Raw genomic sequence first — 27,614 nt, 5'->3', positions numbered from 1 at the left:
GACTAAGTCAAAAAAACCTAAGATGAAAAAGATCGTTCAAGGCGCCGAATTGAAGAACATCTCGGCTTTTGTGAAGGGTACTTGATTGGCTCCATAAACTCTCATCATCAATCTTAATCCCACCTCCCAAAACCCTAATCAAACCCCAACAAACAAAACCCAAAATTATTTATTCGCCTCTGCCCAACATCAGTGGGGCCTACTGATGTGATTTCCGGAAACCAATTTTTTCAACCTGCACTTATGGGTTTCACATCTTCAGTTGATGATGTTGGATATTTGCGTGATATATATAATTCTTAGATTTATAAATGTTAGCCTTTTGATTTCCAATATAAAAAACTTCAAGAAGTCGAAAGTTGGTCTTGAAATTGTTTTGTGCTACCAATGACAGAATGTTCTAGATAATGCAAGACATTTTTTGTAATGGCTATACAATCCCTAGTAGTTTATCCAAATAACATTACATAACGACTTCATTATCCCACAAATATGATCCAAACAAACATATGTAATTAACTTAGTATGCTAATTTGAACATTTACACATAAGAACCATTTGCAAAAACAGACCATTCTCAAGACTCAAAAACTGACATCCGAATCAGAAAAGAGTGCATCCCTAGACGTTAGTAATTTAATAAGCAGTTGGTCGTTGTAATTCATACTTGCCCCTTATTGGGACTTCAGCATCATCGTTGTAATCTGTTTGCTGTTGGTAGCAAGAAAACTGCTGATGATCGTCGATTTCCTCAATATCAGACTTGTGAAACATCAGATTGGCTACTGCTCGGTCGATAACGTTTGTTTTTGATTCTGTATCTTCTGTTTCTCCACCCCTAAATGTCATAAAACAAGATCTCAATTATTAGCAACCGTAGATTTTAATCTTTAGTGGTTTGTGTTCTTAACTTAGCGGTACTAAAAAGGTTAATGTGAATTGCGTTTTGCTATATAGATCTTTTTAGAAAGATTCCTCATTTAATCTATAGTTCTATTAAAATCTTATAATCTTATAATGATGATGTTATTATTATGCTAATTCTTTTGTTGAAAAATACCTAAAAACAAAAGAAAAAAATCTAAACATGGTGGGTGATGTCATTAATTTAAATAATTTTGAATTAAAATTAAATCTTATTAATTAATTAATTATTAATTATTATTATTAAATCCTATTAATAATTATTTTAATTATTAATATTAAATAATTTTGAATTATTTTAATTAATTATTTTAAATTGAGTACGAGAAGGTATAAAAGCTAAATAGAAGGAAACCAATTCTAAATTTATATTTTAATTTACACTTTTAAAATAGAATAACAACCAATATTATCTCTTATGATTGGATGTGGATTGTTTAATATGCATTTTAAGTGTTTGATGAAATGTTAAGCTGACGAGTTTCTTAGTCGAACTATGTGGTTCCACGGGTCATTAAACTAAATGACTTTAGCATTTACGTTCACTTAATACCTTAAACATATCACTAAACTGTTTCGTTTAAACAAACTCGTGGTTAACCGGGTCATTTCACTAGTAGAAAGAATAAAACTCTAAACGAAATGCTATGTTTTCAACATCATAGACTTTGTAATATAAATACACAAATTGTCTATTTAAAAACATAACTGTGAAGAATACAATGTTTAGACGTACCTTAATGTATCATCATTAGAAGTCATCATAGGTTCACCATCTTGGCATGAGTTTATTGACTCTTTCGAGCTTTCTGCAAGGCGATAGAAAGCATCTCGAAAACAGATTCGGGTTTTGTCTGTGAACTGTTAAATTTAAAACAACGAAAAATTATTAAGTAAAGGTATTCTTAAAATCACAAGTTTTAAAATTCCAATAATACCACCCCTATAAGTCTCACCTGCGCAGTGACCCTTTCAAGATCATTCAATACTGACTCCTCCATTGAGTTTTCATTGGTTGTATATTGCTAAGATTAAAAAAAAAATATATCAGGCACTATATAACAATTATTACACACAAAATAATGATGTAAACTTGATTGTAGAAGTCAAACAAACCACAAATCAACAGTTAACTAAATCAGAATATTCATCTCACCATTGGCATTTGATAAGTTGTTGAAACTTCTTCATTACCCCAATTAGTTGATGGAGAAAAGGCATGTGTTTTGAGATATTTTGAGCTCCCCATGCTCTGTCCATGATCGTAGATGTTATCATTGGGCTCATTTGAACGTTTAGTTGGATCTTCTTCAAGTAACGAGCTACTGCAAAAGTGACATGAGAATGCAAAAATTAGAAGCAAAAACTTACATTTCTTGAAGCAAATAGAAGATTCAATTTCAATGATCTGTTTGGATTTGCAATTTCAAATTTTAAACCAGAAATAGAATAGATACTCAGTTTAAAGGCGCATACAAATGCCCTACCAATTGGCATTCTTCTAAGTGATTATAGGTGACAAGTTCAACCCATTTACATGAGTTCAAAGGTGTCCAAAGTGAATTTTGAAGAATAAACTTGCTCAAAATATATTTGTTGACATATTAGATGTATTTAAGAAAAGAACCAATTTGACCTAGCTCATTTCACAAGCACCAAAAAACCACCCATTTCGACTGTGACCCACCCAATTTGCCTACTCTAATTATCATGAACAAAAAAAGTTCTGGTATTTTTTAAAATGGATCGGGTCACCAAATCCGTTTCATTTCTTACCATCCAAAAGACTGAATCTTGAGAACAAAATGGAGAACTTGATCCATTGTGTCACTCCAAAAATTCCCCTTCTTTTTCTTTAAATTAGTACATGTAATTAGATATTAAATCAAGAATCTTAATCCCAAAATTAGAACATGTACAAGAAAATGTCATCCATGTGATTGATCCTCGCTTCTTCTTCGGTAAATTGTTGAAAATCGGCTTGATCATTCCACAAAAGCGATCCACCATTATTGTAAAGTTCCTGGCTCATACTTGAATTGTTGGATTTCGATCTTTCGTTATTTGAATCATCAGCCATATCAATTGAAGTGTAAAAGTTTTTGCCTCCATTAAAAGTAAGTTCTTCACGGGTCATATTTGCGTTTGGATATAAACTTTTTTTGGGATAATATGACCCCCCAAAACCTGTCATCCCCCATTGTGACCAACTTTCGGGTGACGATATCATATCTTGTTGTTCGTAATCTTTTGGAACAACAAGATCATCAACTTCTTTACCGAAATACCACTCCATTGTTTCGATCACTACAAAACCATATATCAAAACAAAAAAAATTAAGATCAATTATTTTCTACCAAATGATGTGTTCAAACTCATTTTAAAGGCAACAAAATCATTGAATATGAAAAAACAGGGCAAGTATTATTATGATTCAGTAATGATATCAATCCTTTTGGCTCTTTAAATTCTGATATGAACATCTTTCAAGTTAAACAAATTTATTTACCCTTTTCAAACTCAAAAAAAAAAAAAAAAAAAGTAATACAAAAAAATCTTTTTGTTAAATTCAAGAATTAAGTAAACTACCCTTAGAAAATGAAACCTTTTAATTTGTATTTTCAGTTTAATCATCTTGGACTTATCCATGAGATATAAGATTTACTTGAACACCCTTTTGATGTAAGTTTTAGAACACCTAAGTCAAACTAAAATATTAACATAAAAGGATCCAAAAATGGAAAATTTGTAAAGCTATAAAAAAAATTCAACATTAATCTCAAATAAACAGATCATAATTATTACTCCATAGATCTGATTAATAAAAAAAATATCACAAATATCCATTTAAGCTGGTCTAAGAATATATCAGATTTACTAAATTTATAAATATGAATACAAAACAATCCAAAATCAGATCAAAACAATTAAATTAAACCAAGAAACATAAAGGGTTTATTAAGTCCAACTTAAAAATACATAAAAACTACAACTTTCACAAAATCTAACAACTGACCTGAATCAAGAAGATGAATATATTCAGATGAAATAGCAAAGCGGCTGCAAAATTTTACAGAAATTATAATATGCTTCTTAGAATTAAAGAGAGGCAGCTGAGGTTGAGTGTGAGAATATGTTTTGTGAATGAGAAAGACATAGAAGTGTTAGTTATATTTGTTTAATTGATTTTGATATATTTGTGTGGTGAAGAAAACAAAGATTTTGTGGCTGAAAATATTTGACAGAAACTAGTGGTTAATAATCGACCTCCATCTAAATCTGCTCTCTCCTTGAGCCACGTTGGTTTTTGTGGGTCCTTAATTACGACAACTCCCATTTATCACCTTTTAACTTTTTTGTGTATTAATGTTGATTGATACCTCTTCTGTTTCTCTAAAAGAAAAAAAAAGAACAGAAAAAATTTATGTTATACTCCTTCCATTTTAATTTTATTAACTTTTTAGTTTAACCAATTACTTTTTATCTACTTCTTTTACACGAATAAATGAAAACATAAATTTTTTTTTTTTTTACCTTATTAGAACATTTGTATCGGTAGCAAGAAACGCCACCCAATGTCGAGGTGGAGCTCAAGAAACGTCAAAAACAACCGTATCACTGCGTCACTTGGCGGCGTTTCTAGTGCTTCCGTTCGATTCCAATGGATGAAGAAACACTGTGCCATGTGTCCCCACTTGATTGGTGCGAATTTTTTTGACCATTGGAATTTAATAAAGAAAAAATTCTAATAATTATTTACCTATTTATATATCTACAAATTAACCAAAATACACACAACTCTTCCATTCATTCTTAATTCTTATCAAACAACACACAATCTTAATTTGTTTACAATGAATAAAATATTCAAGATGCTCGAATTTTTTATTGATGATTCTGATGATGAAAAAATCGTTAGTTTTGTTAATAGTTTAACGGAAGAAGAAGTTGAGGGAGAGACTAGTAGTTCGCGAGTCCCTCGAACCCGGGTTTATATTCCAAGGGATCATGAAGATGCAGGGTAACCCGAAAAAAATTTAAGAGACGTTTTCAAATGAGTTGTCAGTTATTTCTACGAATTGTCGAAGGTATATCTAACTTTACTAGTACCGATATTCCTGATTGTTTTATGTATTTTAGGGAACGTCCCGATGCAACCGCCCGTCAAAGTTTGACGATTCTCCAAAAGTGTACAGCGGCCAAAAATGGCGTATGGAACTACACCCGATTTGTTTGACGAATATATAAAAATTGGTGAGAAAACGGCTGCCTTATGTCTTGAAAATTTTTGTCAATGCGTATTTCATTTGTTTGCTAGACAGTATTTGCGAAAACCAACTGCCGAAGATATTGCTAGACTTTTATAATTTTCACGCACAAAGGCATGGTTTAATAGGTATGCTTGGTAGTATTGATTGTATGCATTGGGTGTGAAAGAATTATCCTGTTGCTTGGCAAGGAGCATACACAAGAGGTGATCAAAAAGGGCCGTCTGTTATGCTTGAAGCAGTCGCCTCACAAGATTTGTGGACATGGCATGCATTCTTTGGTATGACAGGTTTGAACAACAACATTACGTTTTAAATTATTCACCATTGTTCATGTAACAACCCAACCCGTTAACCAACCAAAAAGGCGGAATAAAAAAAAAAATTTAACTGGACAGGCAGTGGTGCGCGAGTGTGGTCCGTTTGGTTAAGTGACGAGGATCACGAGGACGTGATCGATTCTAAGTGGGGGAGAGTTGTAAGACCCTAATATTTATTATACGGAAGTGTAATTATGCTACATAAAGTGCAGGAAGTATTGTGTAATTAAACAAAGCTCAGATTCTGCCCAGACATGGGTGCGCGCCGCGCACACCCATGGGTGTGCGCCGCGCACGAGCCCAGCGACAGAATTCTGTTTTTTTCTATTTTGGGTTTAATGAGGGGCTTTTTGGTCTTTTCACTTGAGGCCGGATGTGAAGCCATATCAGCTGGTTAGATTCAATTTTGGATCACATTTCACATCCATTAACACTCTCAAATCATTCTAGAGAGAGAGGGAGATTTCTAGAGAGAGATTTGGGGTTTTGGAGAAGAAGGAGCTTGAATTGATCAAGTCTCGGGTTTTAAAGTTGTTCACCTCGTTCCTAGCTACGTTTTGGTGGTTGTGGTAAGTTCTAACTCCGAATTTCATTGTTTGATTTTGATAATCAAGTTAGGGTTTGAACTTAAATTGATGAGAAATCCATTTAAACTCTTGGAGTGAGTTTAGTGATGCTAGTAATCGGGTTTGTTGTTATTGTTGGTGGATTTTGGGTTGGTGAACTAATTGGCCATGATTAGGACTTGAAATTGGGTTCAATCACTTAAGTTAGTGATTATGGAAGTATTGAAACCCATTTAGGGTTATTTGGTTGACTAGTTTTGACTTTGGGTCAAAATTAGGGTTTAGTGATGATTATGACCCAATTGGCGATTTAATGAGGTTTATAAACTTAAAATGGATTAAGTTGAAGTATAAAACCGAGTTAAAGGTGTTTTGGTGTCAAAACTTGTAAATGGTGAGATTTTGACCTTATGGGTCAAAATTAGGGTTTATGGGCAATTTGGAGATTTGTAAGTGTTTAACACTTGTGTTCGGGTTTAATTGGCGTGTTAGGACCATTCTCACTTGTGTTAGTGATTATTGGTTAATTTTGGGAGCGGTTTGTACTTGGAAGTGCATTTGGGTCGAATTTGTATTAAGTGTCAAATTGGTTTGGTTTGTAAATCCAATCTAAGTGTGTTGTTAAATTTGTGATAATGGAATAGGTACTTTCCATTGGTGAGTTGCGGTTTACTTGGAAGCATTCATCAAGGCGACAAGGTGAGTGTTAATATCCTATGTGCATATGTATGTGTAGGATGGGTGCGGGTCGGGTGAAGTGATTCTCGGCTATAGAGCTCACTTCACATATAGATGGATTTGATGGGCTTTTGTATGAGTCCAATTGGCACGGTTGTGCGTTTTGGTTGACCATCTTTGGCGAAGTACGCGTTCGCGTGTACACTATCACACGTGGTTGTGATGTGGATGATATAACCCCAATGGCGAAGGGTTTTGAGTTGGAGAAGTGAATCGCGTGTAGTTCGAATTCACGATGACGCGTGTAGTTCGGTCATCTTATCAAAATGAATCTCGTGTAGTTCGGATTCATGGTGACTCGTGTAGTTCGGTCATCTTATTGAGGTAGTAATCTCGTGTGGTTTCGGATTACTAAGGCTCGTGTAGTTCGATCAACCTCGATGTTGTGAAGATAGTAATCTCGTGTGGTTTCGGTTTACTAAGGCTCGTGTAGTTCGGCCAATCTTCATTGTGGTACTTGGTTCTCAGTATTGGGTTAAGGGGTTAACCTTATGCGTTATATATATATATATTGTTATATATTAATGTATTGTTGTGGTGTAGCTAACCCTCCGGGTGTAGCTTCTTGGCTTTGTTCACATCGTCATTGGTAAACTTATAATTGTTGTTGTATCTTTAAGCTCGTTGCTTAGAGATCGTACGGTATGCTTAATGTAGTGCCTTATATATGGATGCTTCGGTATGCGGTATTTGTTATTTCGTGGCATGTCCATTTTATGCATATATATGTATGTAGTATATTTTCACTCACTAAGCGTTAGCTTACCCTCTCGTTGTTTACATTTTTATAGATTTGCATGGATGCGGTTGCTCGGGTAAGCGTGGGACTAGTGGACTCGCGTAGTTGCTTTAGAAGATCTTGCTTTTGGATTGATTAGGATTGGGTAGCGTATCCCCAATCGCCATGCTCGGTCTTTATTTTGTGTTAAAAATCATGTGGTCGAAACTTGTATTTTGTACGAAAGTCGTAAAACGGCTGATGTGGGCCCGGTCTCGTAAAACTCATTTTATTATTGGAACGTGTTAGTTTTAACTAATATAAATTGTTGTGAAAAGCGTTTGGTCTAAAAGTGTCGGGAAGTCGAAGATCTTTTCGCGAAAAATGGACATTTTGATCAGAACTGTCTCAGGCCTTGTGCGCGCCGCGCACAGGCAGTGGTGCGCGCCGCGCACCCTCCTGTCCAGTTTAATTTTTTTTTTATTCCGCCTTTTTGGTTGGTTAACGGGTTGGGTTGTTACAGTTCAATACTATAAAAAATGAAACTGCTCCACCTTCACCATTTAAGGTAAACGGGCGTCACTACGATAGAGGGTATTACCATTTGAGGTACATCTTCATTTTCACTTTCCTCAATGGCATAGCTTTCATCCCTAGATTAGATGTACAGCTTAACTGGTTCATAACGTACCAAGGCTCGCCCTACCAAACCAAACCAATCATGGTCATCTTCAAGTAGTGTGGCAGGAACGTTGAATTTTTTGAAGAACCAAACATGTTTGAAAAATTGAGGTAGGTTTTCCTTCAACATTTCAACCACCTTCGTTAATGTATTATATTCATGAACATCAAAGAAATACTCCTGTTGAGAGTAAGGTGTATAATTTATCACTTTCGATCAAATTCACCTCTGTAATTAACTTGAAGATGAACATTCAACGGACTCATTTTGAACAACTGAGAGAGATTTAGAAGTTTAGAAGTTGTAGAAAATGTGAAGTGTGTGTTGAAGTTGGTGAAATAGAGTATTTATAGGAGAAAAAAAATATACATGTTGGTAAATTTTAAAAAAATAGCTATTAGTCATTTAAATTAAAAAAACGTTATTATTAATCTGATTATTTTAATTTGTTAAAAACTATAAATAATATAAAACAAATAAATAAAACAGAAAAAGAAAATTAAAATGTCACATCAGCATTCCACTAAAAAAATACCAAAAACCAACACAACCACTACTCCACTCAAAAAAGAAACATTTCATACTCATCAAAAAGTGCAAAAAGGCAAGAAACACGAGCAAAAAACGCCTTAACCGTTACAAATGGTCTTATTTATATGGGTTAAGGCTACTAAAGGGTCATATACTTTTTTATTTGTTCCGATGTAGACCATATACGCAAAAAAATACTATTATAGGCCATAAACTTTAATAAAATGTGTTAATATAAACCAACTTAACTTGTTAACCTGATAAATAAGGTTGTTCGTTTGACTTTTTTCCCCGAAACTTTGACTTCGAAATTCAGATTCATTTCTTCGATTTAAGAGTTGTAAATTTACATATAGTTTCACGAAGAAATTTCGATCACATCTGTATTTTTACATTTCGCTATAACCTCTCAGATTGATCCGGTGCTCAAACCGGGCATGTTTTTTGGTGAAGGATGAACTCGAGATCAAACTCTATGAATTTGTTGTTGATTATCAGTTCTGATGATGTGCAAAACTTCGTTTGATGTTATGATTCAATAATCTGAAGTCAATTTGTTAAGAGAATCATCCTTGATCGATTTTGTAGATTGATCTTCAAAAAAGGTATACTTTTTTTTTTGTTCCAATGTAAGCTATATACCCAAAAAATATTAATGTAGGTCACATACTCTCAAAAAGTGTATCGATGTAAACAAAAGGTGACCTGCTTAGCCGGTAACAGGTTGCCTTTTGTTTACATTAACACTTTTTGAAAGTATGTGATCTACATTAATAATTTTTTGGGTACATGACCTACATCGGGACAAACAAAAAAGTATATGACCCTTGAGTAGCCTTAACCCTATTTATATCTATTTATCAAAGTAGACAATTAATTTATAACAACTTAAAAGGAATAATGAAATCTAATCATGATATATAGAGAGTAGTAACTATTGTGTGAAATTTTTTTTCGAAAAATAAAAAATATAGATTAAATAAAAATAGATCTAATGATCTACTACATTTTTCTTTACCAGCAAAAGTAGAATTTATTATTAAATCTTCCTAGCAAGACGCTAGAAAGAAATAACAAATAATTACAACGGCCTCATTAGTCACGAGTCATAATGCATACTATATTTACCTCTATTACATAGCCAATTATATAATAACTACGAATAGAGTCGAATAACAAATCTTTCTTCAACGAGCGGGATCCAAAAAAAACATCATTTCGGTACCTCCAAACATGCCACAGATAACACGCCATGATGACATATAGCTTGATCTTTGCGTCTGATGAACTCGGCCAAGCATCATACCATTCGATCCATGACTCCCACGAATCAAAGACAACTAAAGCATCCACGTCGATCCAACACTTGATCTTCCTCCATAAATCACAAGCGAGTGAACAACCAAACAATACGTGTGATAAGGATTCCACCCTATAGTCACAACTCACACACCCAATATCGTTAATTTCCAAACCACGCGAAGAAATATTTAGTCGAGTCGGTAATCTATCCCAAGCTACTCTCCAAATAAAAACGTTTACTTTTCGAGGTAGTTGCTTGAACCATCTTGTCTTTTTGTCTGACATAGGTAATATACCATTATCAATATACCTTCTAGTAGAACTAACAGTGAATAGACCGTCCGGTGCCAACGTCCATTCCCATCGATCCTCGACATTTGTACAAATGAGATTATCCAGATCTGAAATCAGAACCTGGAGTAAGGATTCATTGCGTGGTCCAATCTTAGGTCGGCACCAATTCCACCTCCATTCGCCATCTACGAATCTGTCAGCTAGAACACAATCCGCGTTTGTATCTAAATGAAATAGCCTACTATACCTCAAATAAAGTGGCCCATCACCTCTCCAATTGTCTTTCCAAAAACAAACCGAAGACCCATTGCCCACCTTAACCCGAAGTGTGTTACTCGGAATCAACGTGTCTTGTTTGGCCTTAAAAAAAAGCTTAACAATAACTAACCATGTACTTGATCCACTAGTAAAATACCCATCAAATCCTCCCTGTTGACCATATATACCTCGTATCACTTTGCACCATTTCGCATTAGGATAATTAACAAATCTCCACACCCATTTAAATAGCAAAGCATAGTTAAAAGCACTAATGCTACCAACATTTAAACCTCCATGATCATAAGAAGCCATCGTTTGTTCCCATCGGATCCAATGCATCTTTCGAGTATCAGAAGATGAACCCCAAAAAAACGGGATCTCAATCCTTCTAACTTGTTTAGAATTGTTTCCGGACATTTGAAAACAGATAAAAAAGTATATACCTAGCGAGCCCAATATTGATCGTATTAGAGTGACCGTCCTCCAATCAATAACAAGTTCGCCTTCCACCCCAAAAGTCTCTTTTTATTGAAGGTATTTCGTATGCCCGAGAGACATATTAAATTAACGTGGCTAATATGTTTTGATCCAAGTCGGGTCATACCCAATAACAAACTTACCGACACCTTATTCGTATTTGATCTTAGCGATTGGATCGTTGATTAAATACGCGACACTTGAACTTTAAGAAAAATGGTTTTTTGATATATTTTGATGTGTTTTGCAAGTGTGTCATGTTACTTGTATATGGAAATGGGAAAGCATGGGTCAAGGAATCTAAGCCTAAAGCATGTGTATCTCATTCCCTATGTCACTTCCCCATTTGTTTTATAAAATTAGTTTTATATAAGTTAAATTTTATAAAACTCTTTTATAAAACTTCCATATACATTTGTTATATACATTTATATATATAAAACCAAGTTTTCATAAAATGTAACATAACAAAGTCAATTATTTTACCTATAAATAATTAAACTCTTATTATATAAATTATTCCATAATTTATATATACCCATCAAGTAATATTTCAGAAAACCATTTTTTTTAAAGTTCAAGTGTCGCGTATTTAATCAACGATCCAATCGCTAAGATCAAATACGAATAAGGTGTCGGTAAGTTTATTATTGGGTATGACCCGACTTGGATCAAAACATATTAGCCACGTTAATTTAATATGTCTCTCGGGCATACGAAATACCTTCAATCTCCCACTTGCACGAGAAACATAAGAAATTAATGCAAGTGATGGATACCACCTAACGACCGTCCATCACCCCCAATACGTTATGACTTTGTGCCATTCAATAACATCATCCTTTTCGAGTTCCCATCTCAAATATGAATAGGTGAATCTTTCATCACATCCTTTTGTCCTAGATGTCATGTTTAATCCAAGAGACACAGAGTGATCACTCTCTTCTAGATTTAACTTTATCAGGCCTTAGATATCTGACTCTCAACGAATAGAGGGACAAATTCCATCTTGACTACATACGTCCTAAATATATATCTTGCATTATACCTGAGCTCTTCCTTATGAACTACCATATTTCAGAATAGCGAAGAAAAGAATCAAGGCACAATACTTGGTAAATATCTGAACCCAATATGTATCTCAGGTCAGAGGATACAATGATATTTGCCTTTACTCAAGATTACATGTGATCAACCACAAAGGCTCCATTTAGTAAATCTTGAGGGCGGGTCTTCCAATATTTGTATCCCACAAATATCTATGAACCTTGGTTGCAACCTTGCCCCACATTCATCCCGTGAATGTATACTAATCCAAGTTCATAATAGTCTAAACCTCACACTTGCTCCCACAAATGTGATCGACTACGAAATTTAGAATAATTTCTTATTCATGGATAAAATATGCAAAATAGGAACTTGACTCAAAATAAATTAATACCATAATTATATTAATGAGTCTGAACCACTTCGTTCCATTACAATACATAAAACAGATCACAACCAATCACTAGAATATCGAAGCCCTAATGCACTAACATGCCCTTGATGTTTTGCACCATGTAAGAGCTTCGTGAGTGGATCCGCTATATTAAGATCTGCATGAACTTTGAGGATTCATATCTTTCCCTTTTCAACTTCATCCCTTATGTAGTTGAATCTCCCCTCATTGTGACGAGTCTTTTGGTGAGCACGAGGTTCCTTAATTTGAGCAATCGCACCCTCGTTGTCACAAAAGATCTCAAGAGGGTCCTGAATGGAAGGGACCACTCCTAAGTCGTCGATGAATTTCTTCATCCATGCAGCTTCCTGAGCTGCCAATGAGGCGGGCAATGTACTCCGAATCTGTAGTGGATAATGCAACAACATCCTATTTTGAACTCTTCCAAGATACCGCACCTCCATTTAATGTGAAGACATAACCGGATTGTGATCGAGAATCATCTCGATCAGTTTCGAAACTCGCATCCACGTAACCCTTTACTGCGAGTTCCTCCTCACCAGACCCATATATTAGAAACATATCCTTAGTCCTCCTAAGGTATTTCAATATACTTTTGACAGCAATCCAACGGCTGTTTCCTGGGTTATTTTGGTATCTACTTGTCAGGCTAAGAGCGCATGACACATCCGGTCTAGTGCATATCATTGCATACATGATTGACCCAATGACAGACGCATATGGGACTTTCTTCATTCTCTCCTGCTCATCTTTCGTGGTAGGGCAATGAGATGAACTGAGAAGCGTTCCTCTTTGAATAGGTACCAAACCTTTCTTAGAGTTCTCCATCTTGAACCTTTTCAATGTATGCACTTTGATTCAAACCTATCAGTTTTTTAGATCTATCCCTGTAGATCCTAATCCCCAAAATGTATTGTGCTTCTCCAAGATCCTTAATGGAGAAGCATTTACTTAGCCAAGTTTTAACACCTTGCATTGCCGGAATATCATTTCCAAATAACAATATATCATCCACATATAGTACAAGGAACATGATAGTGCTCCCACTAGCTTTCTTGCATACACAAGCTTCATCACCATTTTTAATGAAGCCAAATTTCTTGGCCTCCTCATTAAAACGATGATTTCACATTCTAGATGCTTGTTTCAATCCGTAGATTGACTTCTTTAACTTTCATACCTTTTTAGGATATTTCGGATCAACAAAACCTTCAGGCTGAACCATATAGACATCTTCCTCAAGATGTCCATTTAGAAAAGCGGTCTTGACATCCATTTGCCATATTTCATAATCATAATGAGCAACAATGGCAAGTAATATCCTAATAGACTTCAGCATTGCCACAGGCGAAAAAGTTTCATCATAGTCAACCCCTTAAGTTTGAGTGAAACCTTTCGCTACAAGTCTAGCTTTATATGTATCCAAGTTTCCATGTATGTCGGTTTTCATTTTGAAAAGCCATTTACAATCAACTAGCCTTGAGCCAGTAGGTTGTGCAACAAGTTCCCAAAGTTGGTTGTCATACATGGATTGCATCTCAGCGTTCATGGCTTCCTGCCATTTATCTTTATCAATCCTTGATAAAGCATCTTGGTAGTTTGTTGGTTCATCCAAATCAACCACATAGCAACCGTCCATGAGAAACCCATATCTCTCAGGAGGATTACTAATCCTACCAGATCTACGAACGTCTTGTACACTTTGATCATCCATTTAATCATTCTCAACATTTTCATGTTGAGTGCTAGTGTTAACCAATTGTGTATCATCTATTTGATCTTGAACCTCTTCAAGATCTATCTTCCTTTTACTATTACCTTCCATTAGGAACTTAGTTTCAAGGAATTCAGCCTTCCGAGCAACAAATACATTCTGCTCGGATGGATCATAGAAATAATATCCCATATAATCCTTGGGATATCCTATGAAGATACACTTCGTGGATCGAGCATTCAACTTATTAGGGACGTAACGCTTAGGATAAGCTTCACATCCCCATACCTTTAAGTATGACAGATATGGAGGTTTTCCAAACCACATCTCATGAGGAGTTCGTTCCACTTTCTTGGTTAGGGCCATATTTAGAATACGAGCCGCGGAGCTTAGACAATAACCCCAAAATGATAGAGGTAACTAGCTTCTAGCCATCATAGATCAAACCATATCCATTAGGGTTCGGTTCCTCCTTTCGAAAACTCCATTAAGTTGGGGTGTTCCAGGAGGAGTGAGTTGTGAGATAATCCCACAATTTTTAAGATGATCTTGGAAAGCACCGCTTAGGTATTCACCTCCTCTATCGATACGAAGTACCTTGATTGTCTTATTGAGTTGATTTTGTACTTCGTTTTGATATTCCTTGAATGCTTCAAAAGTTTCGTCCTTATGTCTTAACATGTAGACATATCCGAAATGACTGAAGTCATCAATGAAAGTAACGAAGTATCTTTCACCATTCCTAATCATGGGCTTAAAGGGTCCACATACACCCGAATGTATTAATCCCAATAAGTCTTTAACCCTTTCATAGGTCCCTTTGAAAGGTGCTTTAGTCATTTTGCCTTGTAAACAAGATTCACATACATCAAACGAGTCTAGTTCATTTGATTTCAAAAGTCCATTCTTTTGAAGTGTATGCATTCGATTCTTGTTTATGTGACGAAGGCAACAATGCCATAAGCAGGAATCACTCAAATCCCTTTTGAGTTTCTCGGTGTTTGCATGGAACATTGAGCTATTGTATGATGTGTCATCATGAACCAATTCATAAATACCATTCGAAGGCGAAGCCTTAAAATAGAACACATTATATAAAGAAACATGGATATCATCATCAATGAAATTGAAATCAAAACCACATTGTCTTAAACGGGAAATAGAAATAATGTTTCGAGTCAAATCAGGAGCATACAAAACATTTTTCAAAACAAGCTCCAACCCAGTTTGTAGCTTTAAAACAAAGTCTCCTTGAGCTTCTACGTGCACCTTTGCACCATTTCCCATGAAGAGACTTGTTGTTCCCGCTCCTTGTTTACTTCTTTTGAACCCCTGCAAAGAATTGCAAATATGAGTTCCACATCCTGTGTCTAATACCCATGTATTAGAAGAAGTAATACTAAGCTCAATGTATACCATATATACATTACCTGAGGTTTACCCTGCATCCCTCTTTTCTTTCAACTCCTTAAGGTAGATCGGGCAGTTGCGTTTCAGTGACCCATCTCACCGCAACCAAAGCACGGATCTTCTTTAGGGTTTGCTTTACCAGCAACCTTTTGCTTCTTGTTATTATTGGTTGGGGTAACCATCTTCCCCTTTCCCTTGCCCTTGCCTTGGTAGGCGGGTCCTTTCCTCTTAGCCACCTTTGGCTTAGAAGTGTTATTGTTTTTGGACCTGCCTTCATTGATCATAAACACGGGTGAAACCCTTTTACCCATGCTTGCTTCGGCCGTATTAAGCATGACATGTAATTCGCCAATGCTCTTATCCCAACCATTCATATTGTAATTTAATACGAATGTGTCAAACCTTTTTGACAAAGAATTAAGGATAAGGTCCGTGGCTAATTCATTAGACACGTTGCAATTTAGACCGTTCGCTCGATCAATTAGGCTTTTCATCTTAAGGACATAAGATGAAACGGATTAGGAGTCGTCCATCCGACATGCATGAAGCTCTCGAACCGTTTCGAAGCGCTCGACACGAGCTTGTTGAAGGAACATCTTCTTCAATTGTGAGATCATGTCATATGCACTATGATGCTCGAAGTCTTTTTGGAGTTCGGGTATCATAGTCCCAAGCATAAGGCAAGCGACTTGCACAGAATCGGTGCAATACTTATCCCAATAAGCCATGCCTTCCGTATCATCCTCATTGGGTTGATCGGGAATGGGGTCTTCCAACACATACGCCCTATCCTCAAGTTTGAGGACAATTCTTAGATTGCGAAACCAATCCATGATATTCGTATGGTTGAGTTTTTCCTTTTCAAGGATTGACCTCAATGATAGGTTGTTAAAGTTGATTGGAGCGTTTGGAATATTGTTGTTATTGGCGGCCATCTACAAAATTTAACAAAGTTGTTTAAGTATTAATTTTAATTTAACAATCAATACCCTTTAAATCCAATTGATATTTATTAAATTATAGAATCCAACGGTAAACCAAATTTCGGTTAGGTGACCTTTATCTCGTCATTTGATTTAGCTAGGTAGTAATTATATGACAATTAAAATCCTTTTGCAACTTCTAAGTTATGGAATCATGCAATCCTTTTGCATGGCATATTTATTCCATCAACGCCTATTTGTTCCTCATGCTTCGGTGACCCTAAGTTCATGATTCCCAAATCAAGTCGTCCTTCTTGTGTAAACGTGTAAATTTAACATACAAGTGGTTAGGTGACCTTTATCCCACAAGTGTGCAAAATTCACCTTAATCATATTAGTTTGCTCATAACGGTTAGGTGACCTTTATCCAATTATGAGTTCCCTAATTATTTTTAAGTGTCACACAAAAGGATGGCGTTTAACTTGTTTGCCTTGTTAATAAGGGATTTTAAGTTTTCATTATTTCTAGTTTAAGAAAACTTTTATGCCATACACCAACATGCATTTAGTGTATGGTACATATGAAAAACCATTTTCATGTCTTGTAATTAAGCCAATTACTTGATATAAACCATTTTATATATATGATCCTTTTCATGTTCTTAATAACCGTTTATTAATGTCCTTTTGCCACTTTTAATTTAACCAATTAAATTGTCGTTTTGCATGTCGTTAATAATGTCTAATTTAACCAATTAAATTGTCATTTTGCTTGTTGTTTACTTGTGATTTACTTGTAGCAACCAAACATACAAACACAATAAACAACCATACATGCAAAACAAATATGTTCACAATCAAGCCAAAATTAAGCCAATTTGGTAGACATTTGTTTAGCCGAAAACAAATGCCACCGGTAAAGGGGTTTAAACACAAAGTAGGAGATTTTAAATCTCCCACTTAATCTTGCATCCAAATGCTTCTTCTTGTGTTCTTCCAAGTCTTCATCTTGTATCTTCATTTTATTACAAAATATATCCTAATACATTTTGTCTAGAAAACGAAATACAACCTAATCTATTTTACATACCAAATATAAAATAAATTACATAACCAAATGAATAAATATTACAAACCAAATGAATGAATTAATATTACATATCAAATGAATGAATTAAATTAACCAAACAGTCAACCATCCAAACACAAGGTCAAGGCTTGATTGTGAACAACAACATACAACAAATATGAACTAAATGGAAGAGCCCAAAACCCACTTTTAGGACTCAATAAATTCGGCAAAATGAAGAACCCACCCAAACAATTAATTTTTGCATTTTACTTTCATGCATGTACATAAAATGAAAAATATATAGTGAGTTTAATAACCATCTCGAAGCATATTTCAACAACTTCGGCTCTAGATACCATTGTTGGGATTTAACAAGTTCCATAATGTTAAAATCATTTTAAGAATCAAATGTTTCTGGCCGAGACTTTCAAGGGATAAGGGAGAAGTTTTGAGCTTATTTGGAAACTCATTTCAAGTGTCATTAAATCCTAACCATAAGCTAGGGTGTTGGTGCATAAGTTTAGGGTATAACTACTTGAGGTTTCATTCTTTTGGAGCTCCATTCATCATCATCATCTTCATCATTTACTACCTAGCTTGGAGAAGGTATAACCTCCTTTCTTACTTGTGGTTTGTAAGTATGTTTCACAACTTGATCCTATTTGGGATTTAACTTTAAATGGTTAAAGATTAACATGTTTTAAAATGGTAATTTAACTCAAACCCAATGTGTGTAGTGTTTATGTTTGTAGTAATGCGGAATGTAAAATATATAACATAAGCACAAGTAATTATAGTGGTACGGGTGGATGTTAACTAATCCACCTTAATCCACTCCCCGATTCACTAATTGAGAGTTTAGCTTCACTAAGCTTCTTTCTCCAAATTCAGTGGAGATCCTATTTACAAGCCTTGTACTCCATTGTAGATAATAAATCTAATCTTTCTATCCCTTTGAAAGATTAACTCTAACTTAGATCAACTTGTCTTCACCTTGGACAAGTATTAACCCCCAATGGAATTAATCAACTTCCTAGTTCCCTTTAAGGAAGATGATAGCTAAGCTAGTATATGCTTCTTGTTACAAAGTCCAAGACTCACCCTTTCTAGTGATGACAATTATAATACAATTCAAAGGATTAATACAACACTAGGTAAACTCACAAAGATAGTATTTTGATAGTAAGTTTACAACCCCCTTCTACAATCTATAAGATTATAGAACTTCTCTTACTAATCACAATCACATGTATATGAGTTATGCTCTTGTGATTCCCTGATGATTTTGAGTTGAAGCATGCAAGAGGGTCAAGTCTTCAAAGTTCTCCAAGTATTGCTATTTATATGGTAAAGGGTTGGGTCTTCAATGTTCTCCAGGGTGAAGGTTCCACAGTCTGACCTACGGTCGACCGTGGATCGAACCGTGAAGCCTGATATTTCATTCTAAGCTTTGTTTGGTTTTGGTCTTTTGCTAGAGTAAGTGTGGATTAGTGAACTTGTATATTTATGTCAAGATGTCTACCATCACATCTAGTTATGTGCATGTGTCATCATCAAAATACTTATTTTTATGGGTTAAGATTAGTATGATCATTAAGCATAAACCCAAATTCTCCCCTAACATTCTCCCCCAACATTCTCCCCCTTTTTGATGATGACAAAAACATAAGTGATTGTGGAAATTTATCTATAAATACACACAAGTGTTAATATCACTTATACCTAACTTTCTCCCCTTTTTGTCGAAGCAAAAAGGTTAGCTCTCCCTGGAACTAAGCTCGCCCTAAGACAAATGCTCCTCCTTGAACCGTACATGGTGGAAAATAACAACCACAACATATAGAACACCAAACACACATATTTTATTTATTCCTAAGAAAATAAGACAACACAAGATAGGAACATTCATAGTATCTCATACGAGATTTACATGAATATAGCAGAGATTTAAGTGTCATGATGAGAGGATTGACGATTGTCCCTGATGATGTCTTCAAGTTTGGTTAACTTCCAACCAATTTTCAGAATGTTTCCATGAATAACACTATATTGTCCTTGAGGTGAGAGGGAGCAAAACTTAGGAGGATTTTCTAGCGAAGGATCATGGACTTGTTTGGTCGAAGCTCTACAGATCGGGTATGAAGAGACTTGAGTAGCATGATGGAATGTAGATGTCATTCCAACATGTGAGAATAGTTTGGTCAAATGAAGACCATAAGGAAGAGATAGATGAAGGATTTGAGCCGCATGTTGCATTCTTGACGCCATAAGATATGCAACATTGACTTTGATTGAGTTTAAAAGACACCATAGGAGAGTAATCTCATTTACATCTACTCACCAAAGTTGTTCTCCCTTTTCATAAACATTAATTGCAATGATCTGTTGCCAAATATCATACGTTGATTAGAGATGGTTGATATCGGCTAAAAAGTCACGTTTTTACCCCGATATTAAGCCCTAAATCAATAAATTTTCAAAATTTTCGGCAAAATTATCACCTTTTCGGTTGGTTTTGTAGATTAAGTAATTATGAAGGCGATGCAAAAAGAATCAAGTAAAACGGAGCTAAAACGAAGATTCTAGAGCAAAAACGGTGAAAGACAAGAAATCAAGTTACGATCTAGTTAATTTCAGCTGACCAGGCAAAGCAAATGGCCTGCTAAACGGCTTGCCTGGCTTGCATGAAATGACCCGTTCATATTGATTATAAACGTTTCATATTAATTGATTTCGTTGCGAGGTTTTGACCTCTATATGAGACATTTTTCAAAGACTGCATTCGATTTTTAAAACAAACCATAACCTTTATTTTATCGATAAAGGTTTAAAAACATTATGACGATTATCAAATACTGATAATCTAAAATATAGCATTTTCACACGACCATTACATAATGGTTTACAATAATATTACACATCAACTTAAGTCTTCGAATGCAGTTTTAAAACAATATTATACAAGCACGCAGACTCCAATCTTTTTTTTATTTAGCATGCAACAGCGGAAGCTCTTAATAATCACCTGAGAATAAATATGCTTTAAATATCAACAAAAATATTGGTGAGTTATAGGTTTAACCTATGTATTTATTAGAACATAATAATAGACTACAAGATTTCATATTTTCATTTCTCATAAACAACATGCAATCTGCATAAAAATCATTCATATGATGAACACCTGGTAACCGACCTTAACAGGATGCATATAGAATATCCCCATCATTCCGGGATTCTCATCGGACATGATAAATCGAAGTACTAAAGCATCCGTAACTCGGATGAGGCTTGTTGGGCCAAATAGATATATCTTTAGGATTCACGTCAATTGGTGGCAATTATAATAAACACCAATTCTTAGGCTACCAAGCTAAAAAGGGGCATATTCAGTTCGATAATTCAATATAGAATGTAATTTTGATCACTTGTGTTTATTTCGTAAAACATTTAAAAAACTGCATGTATTCTCATCCCAAAAATAATAGATTTTAAAAGTAGGACTATAACTCACTTTCACGTATTTCACTTCATCGAAAAATAAGACTTGGCCACGGGTTGATTCACGAACCTATAACAATATATATATATATATATATATATATATATATATATATATATATATATATATATATATATATATATATATATATATATATATATATATATTAAAGTATGATCGAAATATAATTATACCGTATTTTATTACATTTTAACGATTTAAGTTTGTTAAGCTGACAGTCCAACGTTTGTAGTCCACAAATAATTGTCCACAGTTAGTAGTACATAAATAAATCAATATATATTATCTCGAATCAATCCACGACCCAGTGCATACAAGTCTCAGACTCAATCACAACTCAAAGTATATATATTATTTTGGAATCAACCTCAACCATGTATAGCTAACTCGATCATTACCGCATATAGAGTGTCTATGGTTGTTCCAAATAATATATATAGATGACGTCGATATGATATGTCAAAACATTGTATACGTATCTATGGTCTATCAAGATTACATAATATATGTTAGAATACATGTATAATACAATATAAGTTAGTTAAGTTATGATTAGTATAGATTTGTTACAAAGTTCACGTAGCTATAACAAGCAAAAATATCCAATTTTGTTTTACCCATAACTTCTTCGTTTTAAATCCGTTTTTAGTGAATCCAATTGCTATGGTTTCATAATGAACTGAAATTTATGAAACTAAATAGAAAAAGTATAATTTTATAGTCGGAAATACAAGTTACAAGTCGTTTTTGTAAGAGGTAGTCATTTCAGTTGAAAGAACGACGTCTTGATGACCATTTTGAAAAACATACTTCCACTTTGAGTTTAACCATGATTTTTGGATATAGTTTCATGTTCATAAGAAAAATCGTTTTCCATAAGGACAACTTTTAAATCAAAGTTTATCATAATTTTTAATTATCTAACCCAAAACAGCCTCCGGTTTCACTACGACGGTGTATGTCCGGTTTTACGGTGTTCTTCATGTTTCCAGGTTTTAAATCATTAAGTTAGCATATCATATAGATATAGAACATGTGTTTAGTTGATTTTAAAAGTTAAGTTAGAAGGATTAACTTTGTTTGCAAACAAGTTTAGAATTAACTAAACTATGTTCTAGTGATTACAAGTTATAATCTTCGAATAAGATAGTTTTATATATATGAATCGAATGATGTTATGAACACCATTACTACCTCAAGTATAGTAGGTAAACCTACTAGAAGTAACAAGAAATGATCTAGAGCTTCGAAGGATCTTGGATGGCTTGGAAGTTCTTGAAGTAGAATCATGACACAAAAACAAGTTCAAGTAAGATTTTCTACTCGAATTAAGATTGTTATAGTTATAGAAATTGAATCAAAGTTTGAATATGAGTATTACCTTGAATTAGAATGATAACCTACTGTATGTAACAAAGGTTTCTTGATCTTAGATGATTACTTGGAATGGATTAGAAAGTTTGGAAGTATACTTGCAAACTTGAAAGTATTCTTAATTTTATGAAACTAGAACTTATAGAATTTATGAAGAACACTTAGAACTTAAAGATAGAACTTGAGAGAGTTTAATTAGATGAAGAAAATTGAAGAATGAAGGTGTTTTTATGTGTCTTAGGTCATGATATATGGTTTAGATATAAAGGATACGTAAGTTTGTTTTCTTGTAAATATGTCATGAATGATTAATAATATTTTTTTAATCTTGTTAAATAATTCATACTAGATTACAAAGAATGGTTCCCACATGTTTGATGACTCATTAAGTGCTACTAACAGCTTATCATTGAAGTGTATATACTAATAGTATGTACATCTAGGAGTTGTGTATTGTACGACTACGAATACGGGTACATACGAGTAGAATTGTTGATGAAAATGAATGAGAATGTAATTGTAAGCATTTTTGTTAAGTAGAAGTACTTTGATATGTGTCATGAAGTCTTTTAAAAGTGTAACAATAAATCTTAATACATTACATGTATATACATTTTAACTGAGTCGTTAGGTCATCGTTAGTCGTTACATGTACATGTTGTTTCGGAACCTATAAGTTAACGGTTTCGTTAAATGTAATTAATCCCATTGTTATTATATCTAATGAGATGGTAAATTATTACATTATTATAATAACATGATGTACTAATATATCTTAATATTATATATAAATATTAAGACGTTATTACAACGATAGTCGTTACATATAGATATCGTTTTGAATTTCTTAGGTTAGTAGTCTTGTTTTATGTATAAGGTTCATTGTTAATATACATAATAAGATAATTACTTATCATTTCATCATGTTAAACATATATATATATATATATATATATATATATATATATATATATATATATATATATATATATATATATATATATATATATATATATATATATATATATATGTTCATATATATAATATCATGTCATATACAAGTTATAATGTTCATGAATCATCGGACAAACTGGGTGGTCAAATGTTAACACAAAATCCGTTTCAATTAATCAAGTCTTAACAAGTTTGATTGCTTAACATGTTGGAATCATTTAATTATGTAAATATAGTTTTCATTTAATATATAATCATGGAATATTTCGGGTCACTACAGTACCTACCTGTTAAATAAATTTCGTCCCGAAATTTTAGGTTGTTGAAGGTGTTGATGCATCTTCTTGAAATAGGTGCGGGTATTTCTTCTTCATCTGATCTTCATGCTCCCAGGTGAACTCGGGTCCTCTACGAACATTCCATCGAACCTTAACAATTAGTATATTGTTTTTCTTAAGTCTTTTAACCTCACGATCCATTATTTTGACGGGTTCTTCGATGAATTGAAGTTTTTCATTGATTTGGATTTTGTCTAACGGAATAGTGAGATCTTCTTTAGCAAAATATTTCTTCAGATTCGAGACATGAAAAGTTATATGTACCCTGGCGAGTTGTTGAGGTAAGTCAAGTCGGTAAGCTACTGGTCCGACACGATCTATAATCTTGAATGGCCTAATGTACCTTGGATTTAGTTTCCCCCATTTACCAAATCGAACAATGCCTTTCCAAGGTGAAACCTTAAGCATGACCATCTCTCCAATCTCAAATTTTATATCTTTTCTCTTAATGTCAGCGTAGCTCTTTTGTCGACTTTGGGCGGTTTTCAACCGTTGTTGAATTTGAATGATTTTCTCTGTAGTTTCTTGGAGAATTTCTGGACCCGTAATCTGTCTATCCCCACCTCGTTCTAACAAATCGGAGACCTGCACTTTCTGCCATAAAGTGCCTCAAACGGTGCCATCTCAATACTCGAGTGGTAACTGTTGTTGTAGGAAAATTCTGCTAACGGTAGATGTCGATCCCACTGTTCCCGAAATCAATAACACATGCTCGTAGCATGTCTTCAAGGGTCTGTATCGTCCTTTCACTCTGTCCATCGGTTTGTGGATGATAGGCAGTACTCATATCTAGACGAGTTCCCAATGCTTGTTGTAACGTTTGCCAAAACCTTGAAATAAATCTACCGTCCCTATCAGAGATAATAGAGATTGGTATTCCGTGTCTGGAGACGACTTCCTTCAAGTATAGTCGTGCTAACTTTTTCATTTTATCATCTTCTCACATTGGTAGAAAGTGTGATGATTTGGTGAGACGATCGACTATTACCCAAATAGTATCATAACCACTTGCAGTCCTTGGTAATTTAGTAATGAAATCCATGGTAATGTTTTCCCATTTCCACTCCGGGATTTCAGGTTGTTGAAGTAGACCTGTTGTTTTCTGATGTTCAGCTTTTACCTTAGAACACGTCAAACATTCTCCTACGTATTTAGCAATATCGGCTTTCATACCCGGCCATCAAAAATGTTTCTTGAGATCTTTGTACATCTTTCCCGCTCTGGGATGTATTGAATATATGTTTTTATGTGATTTCCTAAGTACCATTTATCTCACATCTCCAAACTTTGGTACCCAAATTCTTTCAGCCCTATATCGAGTTCCGTCTTCCTGAATATTAAGATGTTTCTCTGATCCTTTGGGTATTTCCTTATTTTAAAACTCCCTGTTGCGCCTCCTTTATTTGAGTAGTAATGTTAGTACGAATAATTATATTCATAGCTTTTACCCGTATAGGTTCTCTGTCCTTTCTACTCAAAGCGTCGGCTACCACATTCGCCTTCCCTGGGTGTAACGAATATCAAAATCGTAATCATTTAACAATTCAATCCACCTACGCTGCCTCATGTTTAGTTGTTTCTGATCAAATATATGTTGGAGACTTTTGTGGTCGGTATATATGATACTTTTGACCCCATATAAGTAGTGCCTCCAAGTTTTTAATGCAAAAACAACAACGCCCAATTCTAAATCTTGAGTCGTATAATTTTGCTCGTGAATCTTCAATTGTCTAGACGCATAGGCAATTACCTTCATTCGTTGCATTAATATACAACGGAGGCCTTGCTTTGAGGCGTCACAATATATCACAAAATCATCATTCCCTTCAGGAAATGACAATATAGGTGTCGTAGTTAACTTTTTCTTCAACAACTGAAATGCTTTCTCTTATTCATCCTTCCATTCAAATTTCTTCCATTTATGCGTTAATGCAGTCAAGGGTTTTGTTATTTTAGAAAAATCTTGGATGAATCTTCTGTAGTAACCAGCCAATCCTAAAAATTGGCGTATCTGCATTGGAGTTTTCGGTGTTTCTCACTTCTCAACGGTTTCAATCTTTGTCGGATCAACTTTAATACCTTCTTTGCTCACTATATGACCGAGGAATTGAACTTCTTTCAACCAAAATGCACAATTTGAAAATTTAGCGTACAATTTTTCCTTCCTCAACAATTCTAGCACTTTTCTCAAATGTTCTTCGTGCTCTTGATCATTCTTTGAGTAAATAAGTATGTCATCAATGAAAACAATGACAAACTTGTCAAGATATGGTCAACACACTCGGTTCATGAGGTCCATGAACATAGATGGTGCGTTAGTCAATCCAAACTGCATAACCATAAACTCATAATGACCGTAACGAGTTCTAAAAGCAGTCTTCAGAATATCATCCTCCTTCACCCTCATTTGATGATACCCAGAACGTAAATCAATCTTCGAATAAACCGACGAACCTTGTAGTTAAATAAGTCATCGATTCTCGGTAGTGGATAACGGTTCTTGATGGTAAGTTTGTTCAACTCTCGGTAGTCGATACATAACCTGAATGTACCATCCTTCTTTTTGACAAACAACACCTGATAATGCTAAAAACGAACATATATTTCATAGCATTATCCCTCAAGAAAGACAAGCTTTTAGTTGCAAGTGTTCTATTTACAAGTGATATTTGTTTAAATAATAAAAGGTGAAGACAAAAGACAGATTCGACGAATTGAAGACGCAAACGACCAAAAAGCTCAAAAGTACAAAGTACAATCAAAGTGGTTCAAATTATTGATGAGAAACGTCTCAAAATTACAAGAGTACAAGACGCGAAACGCAAAGTACAAGATATTAAATTATACGCAAGGATGTTCGAAAATCCGGAACCGGGACCAAAGTCAACTCTCAACGCTCGATGCAACGGACTAAAAATTATAAGTCAACTATGCACACGAATATAATATAATATTTAAATAATTCTATAAATTATTTATATATTATATTATTATTATAAACCGTCGGCAAAACAAGAAAACAAACTTATGTGAGCTGTTACCTACCTCCATGCGATCGCATGGCCTGGAGGCACAAAAGCCATGCGATCGCATGACACACTTTTTCAGCTCAGGCCCTATAAATTTCGCAGTTTGGTGATCCATATATCCATCTTTTTCCTTCTTCTTACTCATACGTAAATATATATATATATATATATATATATATATATATATATATATATATATATATATATATATATATATATATATATATATATATTAATTTTAATTTTAATAATAAGGGTATGTTAGCGAATGTTGTAAGGGTGTAAGTCGAAATTCTGTCCGTGTAACGCTACGCTATTTTTAATCATTGTAAGTTATGTTCAACCTTTTTAATTTAATGTCTCGTAGCTAAGTTATTAATATGCTTATTTAATGCTAAAGTAATCATGATGTTGGGCTAAAATATTAAAATTGGGTAATTGAGCTTTGTACCATAATTGGGGTTTGGACAAAAGAACGACACTTGTGAAAATTAGACTATGGGCTATTAATGGGCTTTATATTTGTTTAACTAAATGATATTTTGTTAATTTAATATAAAGATTTACAATTGGACGTACCTATAAATAACCACATACACTCGATCGGACACGATGGGCGGGATATTTATATGTACGAATAATCGTTCATTTAACCGGAAACGGGAATGAATTAATAGTTAATAGACTTATTAAAACAAGGGTGGATTATGTACAAGGACACTTGGCGTAATTG

General features: G+C 34.3%; 1 protein-coding gene across 1 annotated transcript; it reads right to left on the bottom strand.

Annotated features, from left to right (window-relative positions):
- Positions 1-396: 396 nt before the first annotated feature.
- On the bottom strand, positions 397-4,066 carry LOC139877604 (protein LNK3). Its single transcript, XM_071865032.1, has 6 exons — positions 3,942-4,066; positions 2,844-3,231; positions 2,081-2,249; positions 1,881-1,949; positions 1,661-1,785; positions 397-838 (listed from the first exon to the last, which is right to left on the bottom strand). The coding sequence occupies exons 2-6, from the start codon at positions 3,218-3,220 to the stop codon at positions 637-639; spliced, it is 942 nt and encodes a 313-aa protein (XP_071721133.1). The 5' UTR covers positions 3,221-3,231; positions 3,942-4,066; the 3' UTR covers positions 397-636.
- Positions 4,067-27,614: the final 23,548 nt, after the last annotated feature.

The sequence above is a fragment of the Rutidosis leptorrhynchoides genome, chromosome 11 (genome assembly GCF_046630445.1).
Source record: "Rutidosis leptorrhynchoides isolate AG116_Rl617_1_P2 chromosome 11, CSIRO_AGI_Rlap_v1, whole genome shotgun sequence".
In the NCBI taxonomy this organism is placed as follows: Eukaryota; Viridiplantae; Streptophyta; class Magnoliopsida; order Asterales; family Asteraceae; genus Rutidosis; species Rutidosis leptorrhynchoides.
Note: the sequence above shows the minus strand (reverse complement) of the source record. Positions and strands in the feature narration are given on the sequence as shown.